This window comes from Hydractinia symbiolongicarpus, chromosome 15 (genome assembly GCF_029227915.1).
Source record: "Hydractinia symbiolongicarpus strain clone_291-10 chromosome 15, HSymV2.1, whole genome shotgun sequence".
NCBI classification, from domain to species: domain Eukaryota; kingdom Metazoa; phylum Cnidaria; class Hydrozoa; order Anthoathecata; family Hydractiniidae; genus Hydractinia; species Hydractinia symbiolongicarpus.
In genome coordinates, this window is record NC_079889.1 from 760,566 (window position 1) to 782,621 (window position 22,056).

The following is a 22,056-nucleotide window of genomic DNA, read 5'->3' on the forward strand; positions in this document are numbered from 1 at the left end:
ATGTGTGTTCGGGTTAATAAAAAACTAAAATATCATTTCTAAATATTTTTGTGTTATAGCTAGTTTGGACTACAAAAACAAGGTGCGCAGACAATGTGCTGAATAAAAACAAACACTCTTTTGCAGTCTGGCTGGCTTGGCTCAGTGCAGTGAAAGGTAGCTTTCCTTGGCTACGTCTTATTTCCATCTTTTAGCCTTTTAAATAATGGCTGCAACTATAAAATCTTCTTTTGGAAGTATTATAAAGAACCAGGTACGTCACTGTAACTTCCTGGCTCGTTAATAAAGCTACCACGTGCTTTTTAAAAGATTATTTAGCTAGCACGTCAGAATATGCATTATGTGTGTAGATATGTCAAATATAAATATTCATAGCTACACTGTATAATGATATCCTTTTCTTTATGTCAAGAAGTTTATGAAGTTTATGTTTTTAGATGCTTAGATATGTACATATATCTTTTTTCACCTAAGAACTCTGCACTTTTCCTTTAATATTAGTCAAAGATGCAGGGTAACATTGACAATTGGTACCAGGAAACATAAATGCGAGTTCCCTTGCACTGTGATTTTTTTGTTTTAAAATTTAGGCAAAAAAACTAGTTAATTTCATATGCAAGAGCTTTAAAGTTGTCTGTGAAACTTTTTATTTGTTTGTTGAGTTTGACATGAAGAAAAGTTTTTCTTGTTAATATATGCAAAAAATGCTTTCAGAAAACTGATAAAAACTGATTGCCTGTAATACTAGAAACATTCCCATATTAGGAGAAATTTAACCCCTAATCTGAATATTTTCTTTAAGGGTGTGGAACACCAACTAAACTCAGTCCCATACATGCTGGAGATCAAACCATTTACAATGCTCTTACAACTTTCAGGCTAACACAAAGAATTTTATTAATATATTTCCATATATTTTTCGATTTTTAGGGTAACACATTTCGCATTCTGTACCGTAATCTTTCATCAACAGCAACATATTATCAGCAAAATTTAGAAACTCAAGAAGGCCAGGACCAGGTATTGTTTTCTTTGTTATTAAGATTATTTGTGTCAATAAGGCACACACACTTGTGTCACCTATAAAAAGATGCATTCATTTTAAAAGAAAAAAAAATCTGTTTCTAGTGCAGCACCCTTTGGGAACTTGTTAAGCTAGAAAAACACAGATTTTTGTCAATGTTTTTGTAAACAAGTACTGCATTGGGAAAACATCCCTTTTGCATGATTTTTAGTGATTCTATAATAATAATCCATCTGTTCAAAATAACTGTGTACAGATATATTTTGCACCCCCTACAGAGTAGTTAATTATGTTAAGCAGTTTTGAGTTTGCAGATTACTCTTCTCTTATATTAATTTGATCCCTATTAAAAATATATATTTTATATTGTTTGTTCTTATAGCTTCAGAAACAAAAATTAAGAAATGAAGACGCTGGTAGCTTTACTGAGTTAGTGAGAGATTTCCTTGATCCTTCAGAATTTCATAGTGCAGTGCGTAAGCAAGGAATTGATTTTTTTTGTGGTGTTCCAGACTCTTTGCTCAAGGATTACTGTGCTTATGTGACTGCCACTGAGCCAAGTCATAGTCATGTCATTACAGCAAATGAAGGATCGGCAGTTGCACTTGCTGCAGGCTACCATTTGTCGTCAGGAAAAACTGGAATGGTGTATTTACAGGTAGGGATTTTTTCATTTATTGTCATATATAGATATTTTCTTGGAAATTCTGCCTTGTGGAAAATTAAAGAACATTTTGAACATTTTATTTTTGCTGCTTGTTTAGAATTCTGGTCTTGGCAACATTGTCAATCCTGTGATGTCTTTAGCATCTACAAGTGTTTATAGTATTCCTATGTTAATACTTTTGGGTTGGCGAGGTGAACCAGGCAAACGGGATGAACCACAGCATGTAACACAAGGAAAAGCTACTCCTGGACTCTTAGGTTTGCAGTAATAGTGTTATTTTATAAATATATCTCTTTGCTTAAAGGTTTGATGTGATATTTTCTGTTTTGTTTTTTAGCTGCTTGTGGGATCCCTTTTCAAGTTCTTCCTGATTTTATTGAGGGAGCTGAACAGGTACTAGATATGGAGATTTTTTTGGTTTTCTGTGGTTTTAGACAAAAAAAATATTTTTTTTGTTTTTTGCTTGTTGTACACACGTATTATGTTAGAAAACTCCTATCAGAAATGCTGCAATTTCGCATACTAGTGTAAATCTAGCTCTTTATCCAGCTATCTGCTTTTTAGCATTTGTTTACAAACATGGGATTTTTTTTCTGGTACAAGAGTGTGGGTTAAACATGCAACGAAATTTGAGGGTAACGCCCTTTGCATAGCGTAAACGATGTTTCGTTAGCCAAGAGTTTATCATTCACGACAGATTTATATCTTGAGCGTGAATAATAAGGAAATACTAAAAAAATTATTCAGCTTGTTATTTACACTAGTTAAGCCATATTTCCGGCTGAACATTCAAATTGAGCTGTAACAGATTACATATCGCAACTTAGGCATTGTACACTGCGCGAAAACACATGGAAGTGTCGAAAGGGCCGTACTGTTTACTTGTGAAAAGACAAACTTTTCTACCGTATAAGTTTGAACAAACCCAAACAAGGTAAGTGCTAATTCTTGTTTGTTTTGAAATTAAATGTTTTGAAAATGGACCGTTCAGCCCCAATTAGCAATTTTATTACTGCAACAAGATATTCTGGGGTCTATGGAGAAGAAAAAAAAAATTTTTTCTTCACAGAATTCAATTTCGCAGTTTATAGCAAAAAGCGCGAATTTCCCCCCTTTCCGGGCAAATATCGACTAATAACTTGAAACACAATTACGATAATTTTTTATCGTTTTTTAGCTCGTTCACGATTTCTTTCTTTTTTTTGGTTTTTTTATTGATTTGGAAAAAGGCGTTTTTGAGATTTTAGAAATATCTTGATTTATATGTATTATCACAGTTCCGTTGTCTCCTTCAGTTTTATCGATACGTGTTTTATCGATACGTGTTGTCTCTATTAGTTTCAGTGACTTACCCTTGAATAGAGAAGGTGCGATCCAGCACGTCGTGAAACAGTTACACGACCGAGATGTTGTAGTCGGTACAACGGGCATGTTAAGTCGAGAATTATTCGAGTTACGCGAAGGGAATGGACAAGGTCACGAGAAAGATTTCTTAACAGTTGGTAGTATGGGACATGCTTCAGCTATTGCTCTTGGCGTAGCTATGCAGAAGACGAGAAGAGAGGTGACATTGTATTTCTTAATGGTTAAGAGCAGATGCTAGATCTAAGAATCAGAAAGTGTATAAAACATAGAACCAAGAAGATCCTTATATTTCTTTAAAATTTTGATTTGTTTTGGATTATAAAAAGGCTGGTGTTAACAAGCAAATTTTTATGTACGGTTTTTCAGGTTTTTTGTTTGGATGGTGACGGAGCAGCCATTATGCATTTGGGAAATCTCTCCACGATCGGTGCGTCTGGTTTGGTGAATTACAAACACATTGTTATAAATAATGGCGCGCATGATTCGGTGGGTGGGCAGCCGACGGATGCAAGAGATGTTAATACTTTCAATATATGTAATGTCGCCCTCAGTCTAGGATATAAACAGGTAACGTTTGTGAACACCGTGATCAATCCCTGACCAAATAAAAATGATCTATCATCTCAATACTGTAAATGAGTGTATAATTTCTCATCTGCCCACTTTTTCATTTATTCCGAATGTTTCAGGAGAACAGACATTTTCGACAATTTTGTCGCCGACTTTAAACGACTTTTGCTTTTTTCTGCTGTTTGTATTTGAACGACGGCAAAATTACCGAAAGTCAAATGTATTGACGACAAAATAAACTGTACGTGTTCGTTTTGTAGGCTCTTTCTGCAAGTACTCCTGAAGAGATTGAAGAAAGTGTTTCAGCTATGAGAACAATGCAAGGGCCAGTTCTACTGGAAATAAAAGTTCGAAGAGGTAGCCGTAAAGATTTGGGACGACCAACAAGATCACCGTTGCAGAACAAAGCAGACTTCATGCATTTTTTAGCCATCGAATAGATGGACCGCTGTCACGGTAGCCGGGAAGCAAAGTTAAAATGAAATGGGACGTGTGATTAAAATAAATAAGAAATTGTTTTTGATTTAAAGGTTACGATACCTTGAACTTTTGTTACAATTACAACACAGGTAATCTTCTTGTTTAAGTTGATGTCGACGTATGTTTGTTTATAGTGGCATTTTTCAAGGTCGAAGCCTTATTTTGAAAATTGAATATAATTAAGAATCATAAAAAATTAAAACAATATAAATTTTGCTATATTATTATTGGAATTATAGTTTATTTAATTGCGTCGTTTTATCTTGTATTCTATCAAGGCGATAACTTCATGCTCTTCGTTATTGCTTTCTTCTTTAATAGCGTCTTCACGTAATAAAAATATTTATCAAACATATCCATGCCATATATGCAGTTACATTTTTTGTATCAAAATAGAATACGCATATGGAAATTTAAATGCTTAGTTTTTATTGTAACGTAGGGAAACTAATTTCAGCGAAAACTAAATTGCCGCAAAAAAAAATTACAAACCGACCGCGAAAATTTGCAAAAATTTACTTTTGCGAAATTTTTTTTACAATTGTTCAAATTTGTGCATCGACAAAGTTATGCACCAGAATCGATTACTTACTTTGTTGAGGACTGTTTCACCACAAAGAGATCCCCAATTAAAGAACAAGAATTTACAGTCCTGCTAATATTAATAGGGAGAATGATGTTTGATTAGAAAAAAAAGAAGTTAAGGAGCCCTAAGCTTTTCAGGAAATTAATATTGAATCAGCGAGGGATACACAATTGTTGGTAAAAATATTTTCGGTGGAAAAAAAATGTATATTTGTTTTTTTTATATATTCTAGACGTTTGACTTTATACTAATTCAAACAATACATAGAAAAAAAATCTTATTAAAATTGTCGACTTCAACTTATATTTTAGAAGATAAGATTATGGAAGAAAATGATTTTCTTGCAAGTTAGTCTGGCGTTCTCTATGGCAATACAAACATTCACATTCTTTTATTTCGCGTTCATTACCAGCTCGTTCTTTTAATACAACGTATTTGAAACTTTCAAGACTATAATTCCTTAAATATATAATTTTCTTTAGGTGAAAAAAGTTTAAAGACAAAAAGAAAACGCGAAGTTACAGAACACAGTAATACTGATACCCTACGATCCATCTCAAAATCGTAGCGAAAAAAATAATCCCTAGCTTAGCTTATCGTATCGTGTAGTATCGATGTATTGTCACACGATAATTCAATAATTTAAAACGGCAAATTTACTGGAATATTATTTTGGTCTACTCAGTTTTACTTCTTTCTGCTTTCCCATCTTCATTTTCGAATTTGGTGTAGTAACTAATATATTCTGGATAATCAATGTATCCATCTTTGTTGTAATCTTGGTCTTTTAAAATCATGTCGACAAACTCGACTAACGTGTCTGTGTTGTCTTGCGGATCTAAAAAAAATGAAAAACTACAAAAATTCTAAATATCATACAGCCAGTAAGAAGAGATAATGTAGTTGAAGAGATTATAAGCCCGATAATTCGCTACATAAAAATATTTCAAAATCAAAAATCAAATAATATTTTTGCAACTTCGGAGAATACAAAACCAATGTTTGCTAACGAAATACATTTTCTATTACAAACAATTTTGTATTTTAAACATATTTAAGAAATAAAACAGGAATGATTTTCTTTCTCAAGAACATTGTTACGAACAAGGTATCAAGGTCAAATGTAAAGTAAAACTCATCCTTCAAACCTTGTCTTATTTGTAATTGCCAAATAAAATAACTGACGTCATCTCCTTCGTGGGTAACTGGGGACTATCTACGCCAAAAATGGGACCAATTTTCTAACTCTGGGTCAATCCGCTGTTAAAAAAATAATAAACTTTGTGACGAAGTCAACTTTACCTTCTTTCTTCTCTGCATGACCTTCATCATGCTCATCGTGAAAATGTGTCATTGATTTCAATAATTCTAATCCATCTAATTTGGTGTTGTTGTCATAGTCATGCATTACAAAAAATTGCGTCTGTGCATCGTATTCCTATGTGAAATAAACGGATCGCTTGTAGGAAATCCACTGAAATATTTTATGTTTTCTAAGTATTACTATGGTCAAGTAGTACTAGTACTAATTCTATTTGTCGAAGTAAAGCTGCACGCGACCATTTTGAATAGATAAACGGCTCAGCTATTAACTTCAAAATTTAAATTCGAACTCAAAGTTTATTTACAGTCACAACGGAATATTCTTTGGCAAAATTGGTTGATTTTTTTTATTCATAACGGTTAACGAAGCAAAATTTAAGCTCGCAATAAATGCAAACTTTGGGACTCGACTACCAACTTAGGAAGAAAATTGTGATTCTTTAATCTAAAGAAATGTTAAAAATGAGACGTGAATTAGGAAAAGTTGAATAACGCAAACAAAAATAAATAGATCTGTTCCATATCAATTTAGTTCCGCGAAATACGCATGCAAAAATGCAGAAACATAAAAACGAGATTAGTTATCAGCAAATTCAAGATGCTAGTTATTTATGTGCAAGTTTGAAGAATTTATCAATAAATTAAGCTTTTAACTGACGGTTGGTAGTGTGACAAAAAAGTTTATATATTGCAGATTTTAAGTGCGTAATGCCGGGTTGTAGCTATAGCTTAGTTGCATGAATAATCAACAAAGCATATTCAACATTTCTTCGCGTGCAATGATATTTAAATTAATCTTTTTAGATTATTGGGTGTTGAAATTGTGTAAACACCCTCTGTCACTCTCTCTTTTATTGACTATCAATAACCATACATTTATATCAAGCAATGTGATGGTTAACCTTAATACTTACAGTTTGTAAGTAATATGAATTAAAAGAGCCTATACTTAGATTAACATAAATCTCTATATATAGAAATAGCACCTTATTTTTTGAGGTTTTTATTCCGTATTCAGTAAAAAAGGAAAATGAAAAGAAATAACTTGTCTTTTACACAAACTTTATCTTAAAGAACATTTGAATTTAAGTTATGAACATACTTTAACTCAAAGTTCCTAAAAACTACGTTCATATGTATTTTGTGCAGCCATTTTGAATAGATATAACGGCTTAGTATTAGATCACAAGGTTTATTTACAGAATATCTTTTTGAGAATTTATTTGGTTTTTTTGGTAACCATTTCGTGTTCTTTTTTTTAAGGAACAATTGTAAATGGAATGGGGGGAAGCGAACATGCTTTTTGAAGAAAGTCTTCAAAAGAAACATTTGTTTTGACTGTAAAATTTCATTTCCCCAAAATGCTTAAAATAATAACTCTCCTAATACAAAATTTCTGAATAAGTTGCCAACCTTATTTTTTGTTATAATTTAGAAATTATATAATTTGGATTAACTTTTTTTTAAAAAAACACAACGCAAGAACATTCCATGGAACACTGTAAATTTCTAAAAAGATAGTTTTTGCCCACCTTGATAAGAAAAGTCAATTAGTATCCCAATTCTGAAATTACAAATGTGTAAAATGTGAGTTTTGAAATACTGTTAAAACCACCCTTTTTGTCTCACTTGGGTGTACAGTCAGTAACTGGAGACACAGGACATAGGCCAGGAACATCGCCAATTTTCATAAAAAGTTAACATTTTACATTTGAAAAAGAATAAACCAGCCGGCTGGCTACTCATACCATCATATTTAAAACCAGGTCTTAGCTCATTTAACACCAATAATAATAAACAAACCATTACAACGACCCAGTGTCTGGCAGATATATGCTATTATCCCATATTATTACTCTTTTATAATTGAATGAGAAATTAATTTTATATAATGCAAGTAAACAAACCATATACGCACTACAAAAATGTGTTTATAAGTAATCTCGTTTTCATGTTATTCTGTATTTTGGTATGGATATTTCGCGGATCGAAAATGGATAGGGAATAGCTCTATGATGGTGAACATGCATTTTTAAAATTTTTAAACTCACATCAAATGTAAAACAGATCGTTATTTGCCTAATAAAATTTACTCACTGAGGTCAATTTTAAAAACTTAATTTTTATGACTAAAAGTAACTCACTTTTAAATATTTTTCTGCTTGCTCTGTGTTGAATCCATAAGTTTCCATCAGATGCTCTTTAATATGGCTGAACAAATAAAATATGGCTACAATGTTAGTTTGATAGAAACACTGATTAAGTTTTCAGACCATTCTGTCTGTACCACTAAACTAATTTTATATGAAAGATTATTGTTGCTTCTACAAAAATATTTAAAACCAATGAAAATTAATTTAGCAAATTCCAGGAAAATACAGTCGTCTTTATTATTATAAATGCTAAAGAACTCAATAGAGACTATATAATAAAACAAAAAATATAAATTAGGACCATTGAAGTTGTGAATATAATACAAAATGGCTTTACCTACCCAGTATCCTTTGCAAATTTTAGAGGGTCTTCTTTTTTTTCACCAGCAGCTTCATCACTTGATACGAACTTTGCAAACATTTGTAAAATAGAGAGAAGTAAGGAGAGAGAAAGAATATTTTTGAAGTTCATTTTCTGTTTTATGCAGCTAAAACGTAAAAGTATATACACACTAAACATGTGTAACCAAAGTCGATAAAGTCCGTGGAAAAATCCACTGAGGCAAGATAAAAAAAAAGAGGAAGCGTCATTTGAATTTTGATGACGTCAGCAATCCATCTGCCAAAAAAATTAGAACCTTGTTTTTACGTTGCCTCAATTGTGTAGAGCTTAAAGCGCTGATCATGAAAATCTATGTAATCACGTGGTTCTGATGAATGGCTAATAAGATATAATGGTTTAAAAATTTTGCTGACGTCAGCAAAAGTCCCTAATAAAAGTACAAAGAAATTTTCTTTTGAAATCTGTATACCCGTTGCCTTCATCTTATAGATCTTGAAACGCTGATCAAGAAAAAGTATACGATCATGTACTTTTGACAAACGGTTACGGAAATATTGTGGTTTAAAGGTTTTTTAATTGCCTGGTACAGACATACAGACACACTCTCTGTATTATTATATAAGATAATTCACACAATCTGCAGGAATGTACATTTCTCTCATCCAAATATAAGAAGAATTCTGTATATTTTTTTGGGGGATGACTTCTCACTTGTATTTCATTTGACACATCTCGGTAAGGACAAGACTGGTGGTTTCCTCTTTGTAAAAAAGTCTACGAATCTGAAAATATTATTATAAAATTTGGTTATCATTAAAAAAAATCAAAACATAACTCTTAAAAGTAATGGTTGAAACACTTGGTATGAAAAAAAGTTCAACATTTCTTTAATCAAGAAAAATCTGTAGCCAATGATTCTCTTATAGAACACATTTTTACACAATAGCTATAAAGGGGAAATAGGGTAATGCTTCTAAAACTCTCACAATGAGTTTGAGTTTCGGAGTAGTGGGGGTTTTACGTTAGCAGAGTCTCTAAATTATTTTAGGCCACAGTTTAAAACGTTTTTTTACAATGGGTAAAAACAGTCCTTTGGAAAATTCTTTATATCAAAGGCAGATTTAGGGGTGGTGCAAATGTGCATATTAAGGTGTCCATAATGCAATAACTTGTTTTAAAAAGGAAGATATTTACTTGAAACTTGTTATCGGGTGTGTTTAGACCAATTTGATGGAATTAACACAAAAAATAATTTTGCATGCGTTTTAGCCTGATTAAGATTTTACGAGAAAAATTATTAATTCTGATCACACAATAACAATCAACAAAATATTTTTATGCAGAACATTCCTTTTATAGTCTGGATTCTGTGCTAAGAATATTACACACAAAATGTACATTTAGTCGTATTTTTAGACCACAAAATTCAGCTGGGTCCAAATTTCAGGTGCTATCCCCTCACCAATATGTTCCTGATTATTTGAGTAATGAATTTATTTTTATGTTTTTTTGTATGTTATTAAGCATCCAATAAGTTGACTAAGAAATTTATAGTTGTAAAGATAACATATATATTTTTTTAATATGTGGTCTTGTTTTAAAACAATTCAGCTTTCTGCAATAGCTTAGAAAAATTGTGTAGCCACCTGGTGCATGTTCCTTAGTTAATTTTTGTGGAGAAAAAAAGGCTTTTCCATTGGGGCTTGGATCATATCCTAAATTCTTTATCTACGATGTCAGCTAGAATTTATTTAAATTTTATTTTTTCTGTCACTATATCATTTATAGGTCATATTTTTGATGTGGATCTTCAATGAAATAGACTACTTGTAAGAGAAATAACAAGCTTTGTTAATTGTAAACATGCAAATCCAACAACACTAACTTTTAAAGACCATGGTGAACAAAAAAATGGAAACGGGCTACTTTAGGAAACTTATTTAGATTTTTGAAAACATATTCAGTAAAGCTGAACCACAAAACTTCTTCCCGCAAACACTTTCTTTCATCAAAGCAATGCTTCAATCAACTATTAAACATTGCATATTGAGGAGTGTATTTTAATCTGTTTCTTCACTAGATTATATGACCTATGTCGGATTGAATTTGTATGAATTTTATATATTGCTTGGTTGGCACCGTAGCTTAACAGCGCAATAACTTAGTGGTTATAACTTTCGCACTTTGCATGATTCCCCTTGGCAATGATTTAATATAGGCGGGTGAATGTTACCATAGCCTCGATTAACCCAAGCCATGCGAGAAATATCGGGGAGATGGCACACTGTGTGGGTAGTTGGATGTTGCAGGGATTTGTCGTCTCAGTACTTTTGTTGAATGACATTTGTTGACATTTGGATATTGGCACAATAAGAAAAATCATTGGCTAAGTTCTGTTTATAAGGTCAAAACTATTATTTATGTTGTAAATAACTTTTTAAAAAAAAAAAACAATTACAATTTGAAGTAAGAATAACAACTTTGCAAACTCAAATGGACAGGTTTCCATTTTGAGGGGAGAAGCAATGGGTGCCTTTCAAACAATCACCACACCATAACAACCAACATTAGCAACGTAACTTCAAGCAAACAAGTTTTTCAAGACTTGACAGTGAGAAAACTAAATTTGAGGGAAGCCTTCACCAGTTTTACTCCATTAAGAGCAGTAATTCCGAAATTTCCAGAAATAATTCCATTAAGGAAATCTGCAACATGATTGCCCCTCAGTGCGGTATGTTTTTCCACAAAATAAAATATCGGGTGTGAAAAATACTATACTGTAATTATTCCTTGGCAGGAAGGCTGAAGATTTTTGAAAACAACTGGGAAATTCCAACAAAGGACTGGGAAATTTTGGGGTATGTTTCAGGACTCCTTTTATGGAACAACCAAAACAACAAAAAATTCCTCAGAACTTCCAAGTGAAACAAAAGGAAGTTACTCTTATGACCGTGAAGAGCATGCTGGTGAATGGAGCTATGTCATATGGAAGGGGAACTTCTAATGTATTCTTAGTAGATGTTTTCTCAATGTTATCTTTACAGACCTGTGATTAATTTTGAACCTTACCAGCACTTCAGGATGAAGAGGCTTTATCTGATTTAGGAAATTATACAGAAAGGGGAAAAATGTACAAAATAGATCTGAAAGATGCTTATTTTTGTATCCAAATTTATCAGAGGTCAAGAAAATATGTAAGTTTCCAGCCTAGTAAGGAAATTATCCTTAACTTTCCAGTGGTCATTTTCAGCAAACTTACAAATAAGATACACGCAGAAGTTTTGATAAGACTTAACAACTCAAAAAAAGAGTTACCAGGCAGTTGTTCATTTGAATCCACAAGATCAATTGTGATCTCCTTGGACAATAGACAAGTCCGCAGAACATCTGCCAAAAAGGGAGCTGAATGTCAAAAAGCAAATAGGATGTCCAGGACTTTTTGAACTCAAGTTGTTTTTGTGGAGCCTAAGGGGCCCTGTACCCTGCCCCGCACCCTTTTCTACATTAATTACTTTGCCACAAAAAGCTTTCATAAGTCACCACAGAAGCTGCCCACCCACCCAAATGGCCAAACTAGCTGGCTAGCTAAACAGAAAAACCCAGACGAATTTCAAACGGTAGACAATAATTTAAAAAAAAGCATAGCATATAAATATATAGCAACTAATAAAAATAAATTGATTTAGCTGCCTTTGAAACTCTTGTTGGAATAAACGAAGGCTAGCATTGCAAACAGCTGTACACAACAACAAATCAACCTGGCAACTTGACTTGGCGTCTCTGGGTTACTTTACGTGGCTCTTACTCGGCATGTCTCGCTTACTACACTTTTGAATGACTGAGTCTATTTAGTCGGCAGAAGCTATTTCCGTCGTCTTCACACTTCCGGTTTTTTTTCAGTTGTTGAGGTCGGAGTGCTTAGCATATCGGTTCATTTTTAAATTCTTGACGATCTCCTGAGTTTTTTTATATCTGGCAGTGAGTCAACCTTGAAACAGATAGCTGAAGTATCTGGCTTCTTAATCGAGTCGTTACGTCTTTGCCAACACGGGACTTTGGGAGACAGATACACATATTTTACATGGCTAGCCTCAAATATATCAAGGGGGTATACCATGTTCATATTTCCCATGGCTTAAATGAAGGAACCGTAGAGAATTTAAAACTTATTTTAAGCTACGAAGACCCAACTAGGATCTGCACTCTGCCACACAGCTCCCTGTCACATCTAACAACCCACACAGTGTGCCATGGGATTAAGTCGGGGGTATGTTAACATTCCCTCGCCTATGTTGAATCGCTGCGAGAGTTATAACCATTAAGCCACGGCGTCATATTGTCTCTTACTTCGTTCCCATACTATTGCGAATATTGTTGATGTAATATCAAGATTAACCATAATCCTGGTTATTTCAGCAGGTAATTTTAGCAAATTATGATTTTAAACAACATTATTAGGCAGCTCCTTTAAAGTTTGAGACATTGAAGATACAAGAAGTGACGTGCTTACAGATCTATTCGGCTGAAAAATTGTTACACAATTCGACACAATTCGTTCAAAACTTAATCTTAAAATCAAAACCTATTTAAAAAAAATAATTGTGCATAAAAAATATAACTTTTCGACCTTTTGTAAACCGATCTTTGTGGATTTACATCAGATGGAATAAAGTCGGCAAAAGAAAAAAATGGTTGCGCATGCGCATAAGTTTGTTTCGGCGTATTTTTTCTGTTCTGTTAAAAATGAGGTCTGATTTCAACGTATGAATTTAAAGAGAGAAAACTTACTATACTGCTGCCTGCTGTTTTTCTGGAAATTACCGTAATTACGGTAACGCCCGCTCTTCGCGTCAATTCGTAAAAATCACCGTAATATGGAAAGGCTTATAAAAAACAGTCAACTTTAACCAAACTATAAAACCAATTGACAATATCTAATTTGAAAATCAAAATTCAAAAATATCTAATAACCTAAATAAAAAGTCGATTAATTATAATAATAAACGATAAATATCAAACACCAATTTAAGATTAAAAAATTATCTCATTATAAGTTGCTATTGTTTAATTTGGACGATAAATTTTCAGCGACCTTCTTTATAAATTCTTCAGTGTTCAAGTAATCACTGCGCTGGATGCTAAAACAAAACAAAAAACATTCTAATCGCTCTCAAGTCGTGAATCAAAGTAGAAAACATATATAGAGCCTTACAACGTAGTACAATTTTTCTTCTTCTAATTTTCCAAGGATTTACCCAAAATATTTCTGAGTTTTTCCTAAGTGGCCATTTACATTACACTGAATTGAAATTTAATACAGAAAGTGAAAAGTGCGACTGTTCACACGATGTTTCAATGCAGACTAAATTTAATTTTTGGGGTGCAGGGTGCGTACAGGAAGTGTTTACATTAAATTCTCTCACCAGTTTGAAATCCCACTTTGGTCAATATATTATCATTGAAATGCGATTTTAAGTGAAAAAAATTCCATGTAAACAATCCTAGACTGATCTGGTCACTAAAACCGGATTCAGTTTATTTCGGGTCTCATGAGCGACATCTCTGTAGCTTTAAAAGATAACTACACTGGTAATCACTCGTACTTTTCCACGTATTCACTACAAAGGACTGAACAGACTTAAAAAATAAACCTATATTCCCTACTTCATTTTAAGTTGCTTATTTTCTCCGATAGCGTTTAAACATCCTGATTTTTCTTAATACGGAGATGGTGGTTGTAGTAGCGCATTCGGTACAAACCCATAAGGCTTCAGGTTAGAGTCCCCACTCAGGCGCACTTTAAATGTAATGTTGTCATCCCATTTGGTTCCATCTACTGACCGCTAATGGTTTGCGTGGCAAATAAGCAAGTTAGAGAAATGCTATACGCACCTCCAGCGGTTATTGTAACTTAGTTATAGTCGGAGGGGAGGAAGAGCAAGCCGTTAGGATGAAGTCCCAAGGATATTAAACTTCCCGTTATTTACTTACGCACTTACTAATTAATTAGCTAGCAACTAACGTTCTGTGAATCTCAACGTAGTATATATTAGCCTAAAAAACGTCTAGTTTGTAATCAAGAAATCTGCGGTACATCCTTCCCCATTTGAACTAGAAAATGCAAGCATGGCATAAAGTCTGGCAATCACCAAATCAAAGCTATTTCTATTTCTATGTCGATTCCTTGTATTGTAGGAACCTACAACCCAAAGCAGTGGCAGCCAGTATAATACAACTAGACCAGCAGACGGTCATTCAGTACGAGATATCTTAACTTACTTGGCAAGGCCTTTCACACAAATTGCTAAATCTTTCGTCATATGACCAGCTTCGATAGTCTCGACACAAACTTTTTCTAGCGTCTCTGCAAAATGGATAAGTCTTTCATTGCCTAGAATAAAACCGTGATTTTGTTCTAAATTATATTTCTGCAAGAATAGGGAAAAATGCTATTGAAAATAAATGTTCTTGTATTCCACAAAAAAACATGCATCATACAAATTAGAGTGTTATAAATAGTTGTTCTCTAAAAAATTTAGGATATTTTTAGGAGTATTTGCAAAAAATCAGGAAATTTTAGGATATTCTGGGATTAATTAGAAGGATTTTATTTTTTTAAAGATTTTTAGAAGGTGTGGGAACCCTGCAATAGGACTGACAAATAAACTAGGGTCATTTCTTGATATCTGGAACGCATTCGTGATCTTCGTAAGATTTGAAGACAATGGTAAATCGATTATATAAAATTTTTGTTAGATTTTAGAGACGACGAAAAATCGACTGTAAAATATCCACATACCATCTAACTTTCCTCTGTGAGCAAGTCCACGGGTCCATGCAAATATTGATGCTATTAAAAAATTAATAAAAAAGTAAAAAAATACGGTCAAAGTTGAAACTAACGTCTTCAAAAAAAAGAATATGATTGGTATAATGGCAAATTAAAACGTATAGTCCGAAATATTGCAGGAAAAGTAGCTAATACACTAACCAACTGAATTTGTGGAAGTTTCTTTCCCTTGTTGATGCATTCGGTAATGTCTAGTGACTGTACCATGCGCCGCTTCTGCTTCAATTGTTTTGCCATCCGGACACAACAAAACACTGGTCATCATGCCGAGTGAACCATATCCTGTAAAACACGAATACGAAGGAGATAAAAACCAAAAAACCGGGGCACATGGAAAATTTTCCACTTTATAGGGCGGTTAGAGATTCTACCAGAAATATTTAATTAGGGCAAATAAAGGAGCAAAAATGTTTCTGTAGCTTAGGCTCAACTTGTTGAAGAATACTGAAAATAATACTGAAAAATTTAATAAGAGTAATTTGAAGGAAAATAGTGTTTGACTTTACCCGTAAATATCAGACTGTCCGTCTCCTAGAGATATATTCACCTTACGGGAACTATATATTGAGATATTTCTGCATGTTTTAAAAAAAGTACTTTTATAGTTGTGTGCTATGAGATATACATTAATTGCAGAAAACAAATCAATTTTGAATGAAACTTTTGTAATCAGTTTGTTTTGCAGCAGTTTTCAAAAAATATATAAAAAATTTTATTGTTTTTTCTTCTCACAAGGGTAATCTGCAGGCAATAAATTATCCATTGTGGGCATATCTTGGGCGTTCCTTCTTCAGTATGGCTTCATCGAAAAAAGTGATTTTTCTATTCTTTTTTCCCCTTTTTAGACTTAAAAAATAAAGAAAAAAATAAAGCCAAAGAGTATCTCGCAGTTTAGTGTTCCAAGGTGTAATCCAGCGTTCTTCGTTAAACAACCATTTCTTAAATAAAATTTATCATAAATTTCCGAATTTATTAGAGGAGCTAATTATATTCACTAGAAAATATGGGATTTGTAGCCCATTTTACGCAAGATGCGATGAAATAAGATTTCAATAATACCCAAGACCACCTTGATGAAATTCCTATTTAAGATTTAGCGGCCCTTATTTTACATTTCTGGATTACACCCTGCGTTCATACAATTTAAAATGTCTTACCTTGAGCAATGGAATCCGATTGTACGTCACCATCATAGTTTTTACATGCCCAAACAAAACCACCATCAACTTTCAACGCGTAAGCAACCATATCATCAATCAAACGGTGCTCATACCTACGTAGAAAATATATGTACGTGACATGAAATTTTGCAAGTTGTTCTTGTTAAAAAGTACGCCTATACAAAAAAAAATTAAAAGGGAACCTCCACTAAACGATTTTACGACGATTGTTATTACGAGCGCCGGAAAATTCGTGAAGCGAAGTACAATGAAGAAGCGCAGAAAAATAAAATTAATTTATAGACGATTGTTTGACGAAATCGCCGACCGCTTGACGAAAATTAGAAACCATTTCTACTTTTTGTCAGACGATATTTTCGCTGCAGCGATGACATTTTCTCTCTTTGCCTATCTGTCGTCACGAAATACTTGCCGATCGTCTTAAAAGTCGTGAAGCTGCTTAATACATCTTTCAAAAATTTTCTAAAATCTTTTTTTAGTTCTCAAGATATTAAGTATTTAAATATTTGAACTACGGGAATTTTGTGATGTGATATGATGGCTCTGAAAAATGCATTTCTACCTGGTAATAACCACAACGAATTGCCAATAACCTGAATTATGAGTGGTGTACAGGTATAGCAGCAGAAACAGAAACAAAAAGCACACGCTCCAAGTTAGATATTACAATTAATTGTCGGTATTAAAGAAATAAATATTTCTTTCTCTGTTGGTAAAGGCAACAAAATAAATCATACCATATTCCAGCAGCTTCAAATTTTGCTTTGTATTCTTTTTCATAGATTTCTTGAAATATATCTTTAAATCTGCCATCATACTTTTTCAAGATGGTATTCTTAGTGCTGAGATAAAGTGGATAATTCTTTCGAAGAGCACAAGTAAAGGAGCTGTGGGCGAAATCACGAATCGACTGAAAACAATATGAAAAACTTTACAGTTCAAATATAATCGCTGTCAAGTAATCAAAAGGAAAATTTTATAATTTTACTTGCGCCCCACAGTCAATCTTATATACGTGGTGAATCTGATCTATGTATCTGGTCTTTGTTTTAACAAAAGAGGCTTTTGACAACACAGAATTAACCGCCGCTTTATCAGAATAGTCACACTTTCAAACAACTAGTCGAGAATTAAAACATGTCTTCTTGTGAAGATAATAAAAAATAGAAAAGACGATACGATGATCATAAATTGGTAAAACTCACAATTCTGAAAAAACACTTCTAATATAAAAGTACTAAAAATTTAAATTTTTCCTGTTTTATGAAAATCACAATAATAAACATATGGACAAACTTACCTTATCAGTATTGTACATTCCCATGGCCACACCTGCTGCATTAAAATCATGAATGACATATTCAATTGGTTTTTGATTAGGATCAGTGGGTGTAAATTTCATTTCAAGTTTGCCAGCACCAGGAACAACAAAATCAGTGGCTTTGTACTAAGATTAAAATTTAGTTTGATCACTACTCAATAATTGCCATTTATAGCTACTAAAACATGAGTAGTAGAAAACAGATGAAAGAAAGTTCGTATCAGGCATATTTAAACTAAGCCAATATAATAGGTAAAGAAAAAATTGGTGGTCTTAGATAAAGAAGCTTATAGAGTGCATTTAAGAGAAAAAAAGAAACATTTAGTCTATTTGAAGAAACAAACCAATTGCAAACAGTCAACACAATTTTGAAATAAACAAACTTCTTAAAAAACTAAGTACTAGTACTTGTAAATCCAACAATTGCTTTAAAGTATATATAAACAAAATAAGTGAACTGACCTGATCAGCATGAGCATGACGTCCTATTACAATTGGTTTTGTCCACCCTAAGGATGAAAAAAAAAAATGTTCAGCTGTGAAACACTGGTGATTACATCAAAAATACAAAAAACAACAACAAGACACTGCTACACATCCACTTAAAGGTTAGATATATTTTTTATACGTTTTATAACATTCTTATGCATAAAACACTGTATGAAATTATCCCATATCCAATTAAGTTTCAAAGTCAAATGGTTGGATTCTATTATTGTCTTTGATCAATAGTAAGGCTGATTGATTCAACAATTTTTTATTAAGTGAAAACCCAACCTACACATTTATAGGTCAATGTTTTCACAATTGTTTTAAAAAAAATCGTTTCAATTTGTAAGGTAAAATTGCTATTAAAAGTGCAAACAGAATTCTCCAAAATATTACCTGGCACAAGTTTCGGAATGTTCTTGCAAATAATTGCTTCACGAAAAACAGTCCCGCCGAGAATGTTACGAATAGTTCCATTGGGAGATTTCCACATTTTCTTTAATTTAAATTCTAAACATTCATAAGCAAACATTTGTAGAAAAATACAAACTATGTTGGGCATAAAAAAACATAATCATAAATTCTAAAATGGAAATCTTGGCAACAAACAAGAAATAAAAAAAGCTACAAACACATCAAAAAACATAAAAAAAATCTGCTTGGTTAATAAAGGTGAGTAACAAAAAATGTTGTGACTGCCACCAGTAATATAGATTCACATTTTTAGGCAACAGTAATTAAAATATACTAGTAGTTGGACCGTGGAAAAATCCACAGGTTTTTCCGTTCTTTTTATACTGCATTGCGTGCTCATCGCTACTTGCGGTACGATTTTCCCTGACAGACAGACGTATACGGGTATTATAACAGAGATTTGTTTTTCTGCATGTCGGAGAAGTGATCAATCTGTTTCAAAATATAAATACCTTCAACTCTCTTTTCATCAGGTGTTATTGTTGCACACTTGATTCCTACATTGTACTTCTTAATTGCATCAGCTGCTTCGATTGTTACTATAAAATAAAATTAGTGTTTAAAATTAGAAATTTATATGCATTTATTAGGGGCGACACAAGATTCAAAGCACACATTAAACGTTAACTCAAAGTTTAGGCTTTATGCCCCTGACTCCCTGTCCTTAATGTCAAAATTAAAAAAGTGTATTATCAACCCCTTAAATCATACAACATAAAGTACGATAAAGGCTTTATCCCAAACTATATTAAATTTCTAATTAAGGAAAAAAAAAATATTTGAAAATTAGTTTGGGATTATAAAGGTTCGAAAGTTTGAGTAAACATTAACAAGTTTCTTTTACCTTCTTAAAATCAGCATTAAAAATCATTTGTATCTACATCTATGTTTGTAAGGCTTAACAATTTATTTCACCACAATCCACTGTGAGGTATATACTAGTAAGGCTATATTATCGGTTCTAGTAACAGTTCTTGCAATTTACCTTTCTGAGCCTAAGGTTTCTTACAGACTAGTTTCTTATAAAAAAGAATGTGCAAGTCAATAAAAGTAGAAAATGTTTTTTTTAAATTTTCTCAGAAATTTTGTGCCTGTCACTATTTTTAAAGAAACAGTATTGGCACTGATATTGAATTATGTGGATAACAAATTCTTTGGTGCAAAACAAAAGAAGTATCTACAAAATTATTAGTTTTACAGAGGAAATGAACACCTAAAAGCAGAACGTCAAATACTTTTTTAGGTGTGCGGGGATTTGTGTGAGTGCGATCACACATGCTAGAATGACAAGAAGAAAAAACGTTTACTTTTATCATCTGTCTTATCTCTGCTTTCAATACCAAGATCGTATCTTTTAATGTCCAAATCAACATGTGGGAAAATAAGATTGGTCTTGATCATGTCCCATATCACTCTAAAATATAAAATGGGATACTGATAAAATATACTCCTGGTTAGCAACGTAAAAATAATTACAAAATTCCTACATCTTCTCCAAGAACAGACACAAAACAACAAACCTGGTCATTTCATCTCCATCTAGTTCAACAACTGTTCCACCTAGAGTGAAAAAAAGATAGCAATTTTAGATGGTGTGTTACTGCCAAGACGTTCTGCCGTTATATTTTGTTCACCAATGCCTGCGCTAATCTAAAAACCCATGCAACAAGCAAAATATATAAAAAATAATAAAAAGCTATATTACCTGATATTTTTGACATTTTCCCTAATTTTCTCTACAGAGGAGAATATATATTATTAAATGTTAGAAAATTAGTTCACTAAAAATAAACATTCATCACACATTAAAAAAGGGGTTTACACAAGTCAGTACAAATTTTCTACAAGATCAACTAATGATTAGAACATAACAGTGTAAATCTCTACAGAGTGTAGATGATAGATGTGCATATTTAACATGGCTAGCCTCACAAATATTGAGAGATATACCGTGTCTTTTATTTCCAGGTTAGGGGGATGTGTAATGCCATTCTGAGAGACAGAAAGTGTTTAGATGAGCATCCACAGAATTAAAGATATTATCCAGATAAGAAGATTGAATTGGCTGGGGTACTTGGAAAGAATGGAGGGGGATAATTGGGTAAGAAAGTGTAGAGACTTGATAGTTCCTGGAGCAAAGCCCAGAGGCAGACTGAGAAAGAATTTGCAGGAGGTTATAAGGACAGACTTGATACAGAGGAAGTTGAGTTTACATTTAACACAGTCTAGATCAGACTGGAAGAGGGTCATTAATATACCCCGTCCAACCTATGCTAGCATGGAAAACAGATGTTAAGCCGAGAATTATGATGATGATGATGATGAGGCTATTTCTTTATGTCATTTTCGTTAGCCCCACTTAACATGGATTACTATTTCAGTGTGCGGTCTTACTGGAGAATGTGACTGGAAAATTTTAAACAATGTCCACCTAGTCTACGTATGTGCAAAAGTAGTAAAAAACACTTTTCCCCATATTTAGAAAAACTGCCCTTGTCTCAATATTTTTGTCCAAGATTGTAGCTTTTTTAGCTCTATATAAAAAAATTCTGATAAAAATACTCTACCGAACATGTGACTTCCAACTGCAAAGAGGTTGCAAAAAATAATGAAAACTTTCTGTATGCGTAAAAAATCTCAAAGTATTCTTGAAACTTGGAGGGATGTTGTACACAGGCTCTGCATTCTTTATATTTCTGAAAAGGTTTCCAGTCATATTTATTATTCAGAACAAGAACAAGAGCAAAGTCAGGTGAATCTGTGCACATTCTCTATATAACACTATGGTTTTAAATATAGGTCATTTCTAATACAACTTGTAAAAATGCTGGGTATTTGATCAAAGTTGAGCAAAAATTAAATCGACTGAAAGTTCTTGTTGCATTATTTTGTTATAAACTTGTTCTGCACTTATACCTCATTGTGAGCTACCCCAGCAATGTTTGAGTTGTCTGTTCTGTAAAGTAAACAAATTTTTGTATCATGAATTTGGTTAGATTCCAGACTTACTAGTTCTCAGTACCCTTGGCACTTGTCGCCAAAATTTAAAAGCAAAGCATGATAATGTGGTGGGTACTGGTTTTGGGGAATTTTTATTGTTACACTAGTTCTTTCGACTCCGAATGTCAAAAATTGCAATCTGAAGACAGGGTCAGTCCTGCGATTCTAACACCAAATATTTGAGATGTCTGCTTTAAACAGTCAAAGAAATCCTCTTTATTAAGCTGTAT

At 33.0% G+C, this 22,056-nt stretch overlaps 2 protein-coding genes across 3 annotated transcripts; one reads left to right on the plus strand and one right to left on the minus strand.

The window, feature by feature from the left end:
- The first annotated feature begins 37 nt into the window (after nucleotides 1–37).
- Nucleotides 38–5,347, plus strand: LOC130629280 (phosphonopyruvate decarboxylase-like). 2 transcript variants are annotated; one of them, XR_008981931.1, is made up of 10 exons: nucleotides 38–253; nucleotides 931–1,020; nucleotides 1,407–1,682; nucleotides 1,789–1,948; nucleotides 2,029–2,084; nucleotides 2,519–2,625; nucleotides 3,030–3,255; nucleotides 3,423–3,623; nucleotides 3,887–4,195; nucleotides 5,175–5,347. XR_008981931.1 is itself a non-coding variant. In XM_057442427.1 (9 exons), exons 1-9 carry the CDS (start codon nucleotides 206–208, stop codon nucleotides 4,064–4,066), a joined length of 1,344 nt encoding a protein of 447 aa, XP_057298410.1. In that variant the 5' UTR covers nucleotides 38–205; the 3' UTR covers nucleotides 4,067–4,197. The 2 variants fall into 2 exon arrangements, 1 of the variants encoding a protein (XP_057298410.1); XM_057442427.1 differs by lacking the exon at nucleotides 5,175–5,347 and having other exon boundaries at nucleotides 3,887–4,197.
- Nucleotides 4,400–21,609, minus strand: LOC130629276 (isocitrate dehydrogenase [NADP] cytoplasmic-like). Its single transcript, XM_057442423.1, has 17 exons — nucleotides 21,394–21,609; nucleotides 20,532–20,562; nucleotides 20,347–20,386; nucleotides 20,134–20,240; nucleotides 19,279–19,365; nucleotides 18,749–18,862; nucleotides 18,326–18,372; nucleotides 17,843–17,989; nucleotides 17,280–17,452; nucleotides 16,519–16,634; nucleotides 15,503–15,643; nucleotides 15,311–15,361; nucleotides 14,791–14,902; nucleotides 8,510–8,656; nucleotides 8,160–8,226; nucleotides 5,995–6,130; nucleotides 4,400–5,530 (listed from the first exon to the last, which is right to left on the minus strand). Exons 1-17 carry the CDS (start codon nucleotides 21,592–21,594, stop codon nucleotides 5,370–5,372), a joined length of 1,878 nt encoding a protein of 625 aa, XP_057298406.1. The 5' UTR covers nucleotides 21,595–21,609; the 3' UTR covers nucleotides 4,400–5,369.
- Between the last annotated feature and the right edge of the window lie 447 nt (nucleotides 21,610–22,056).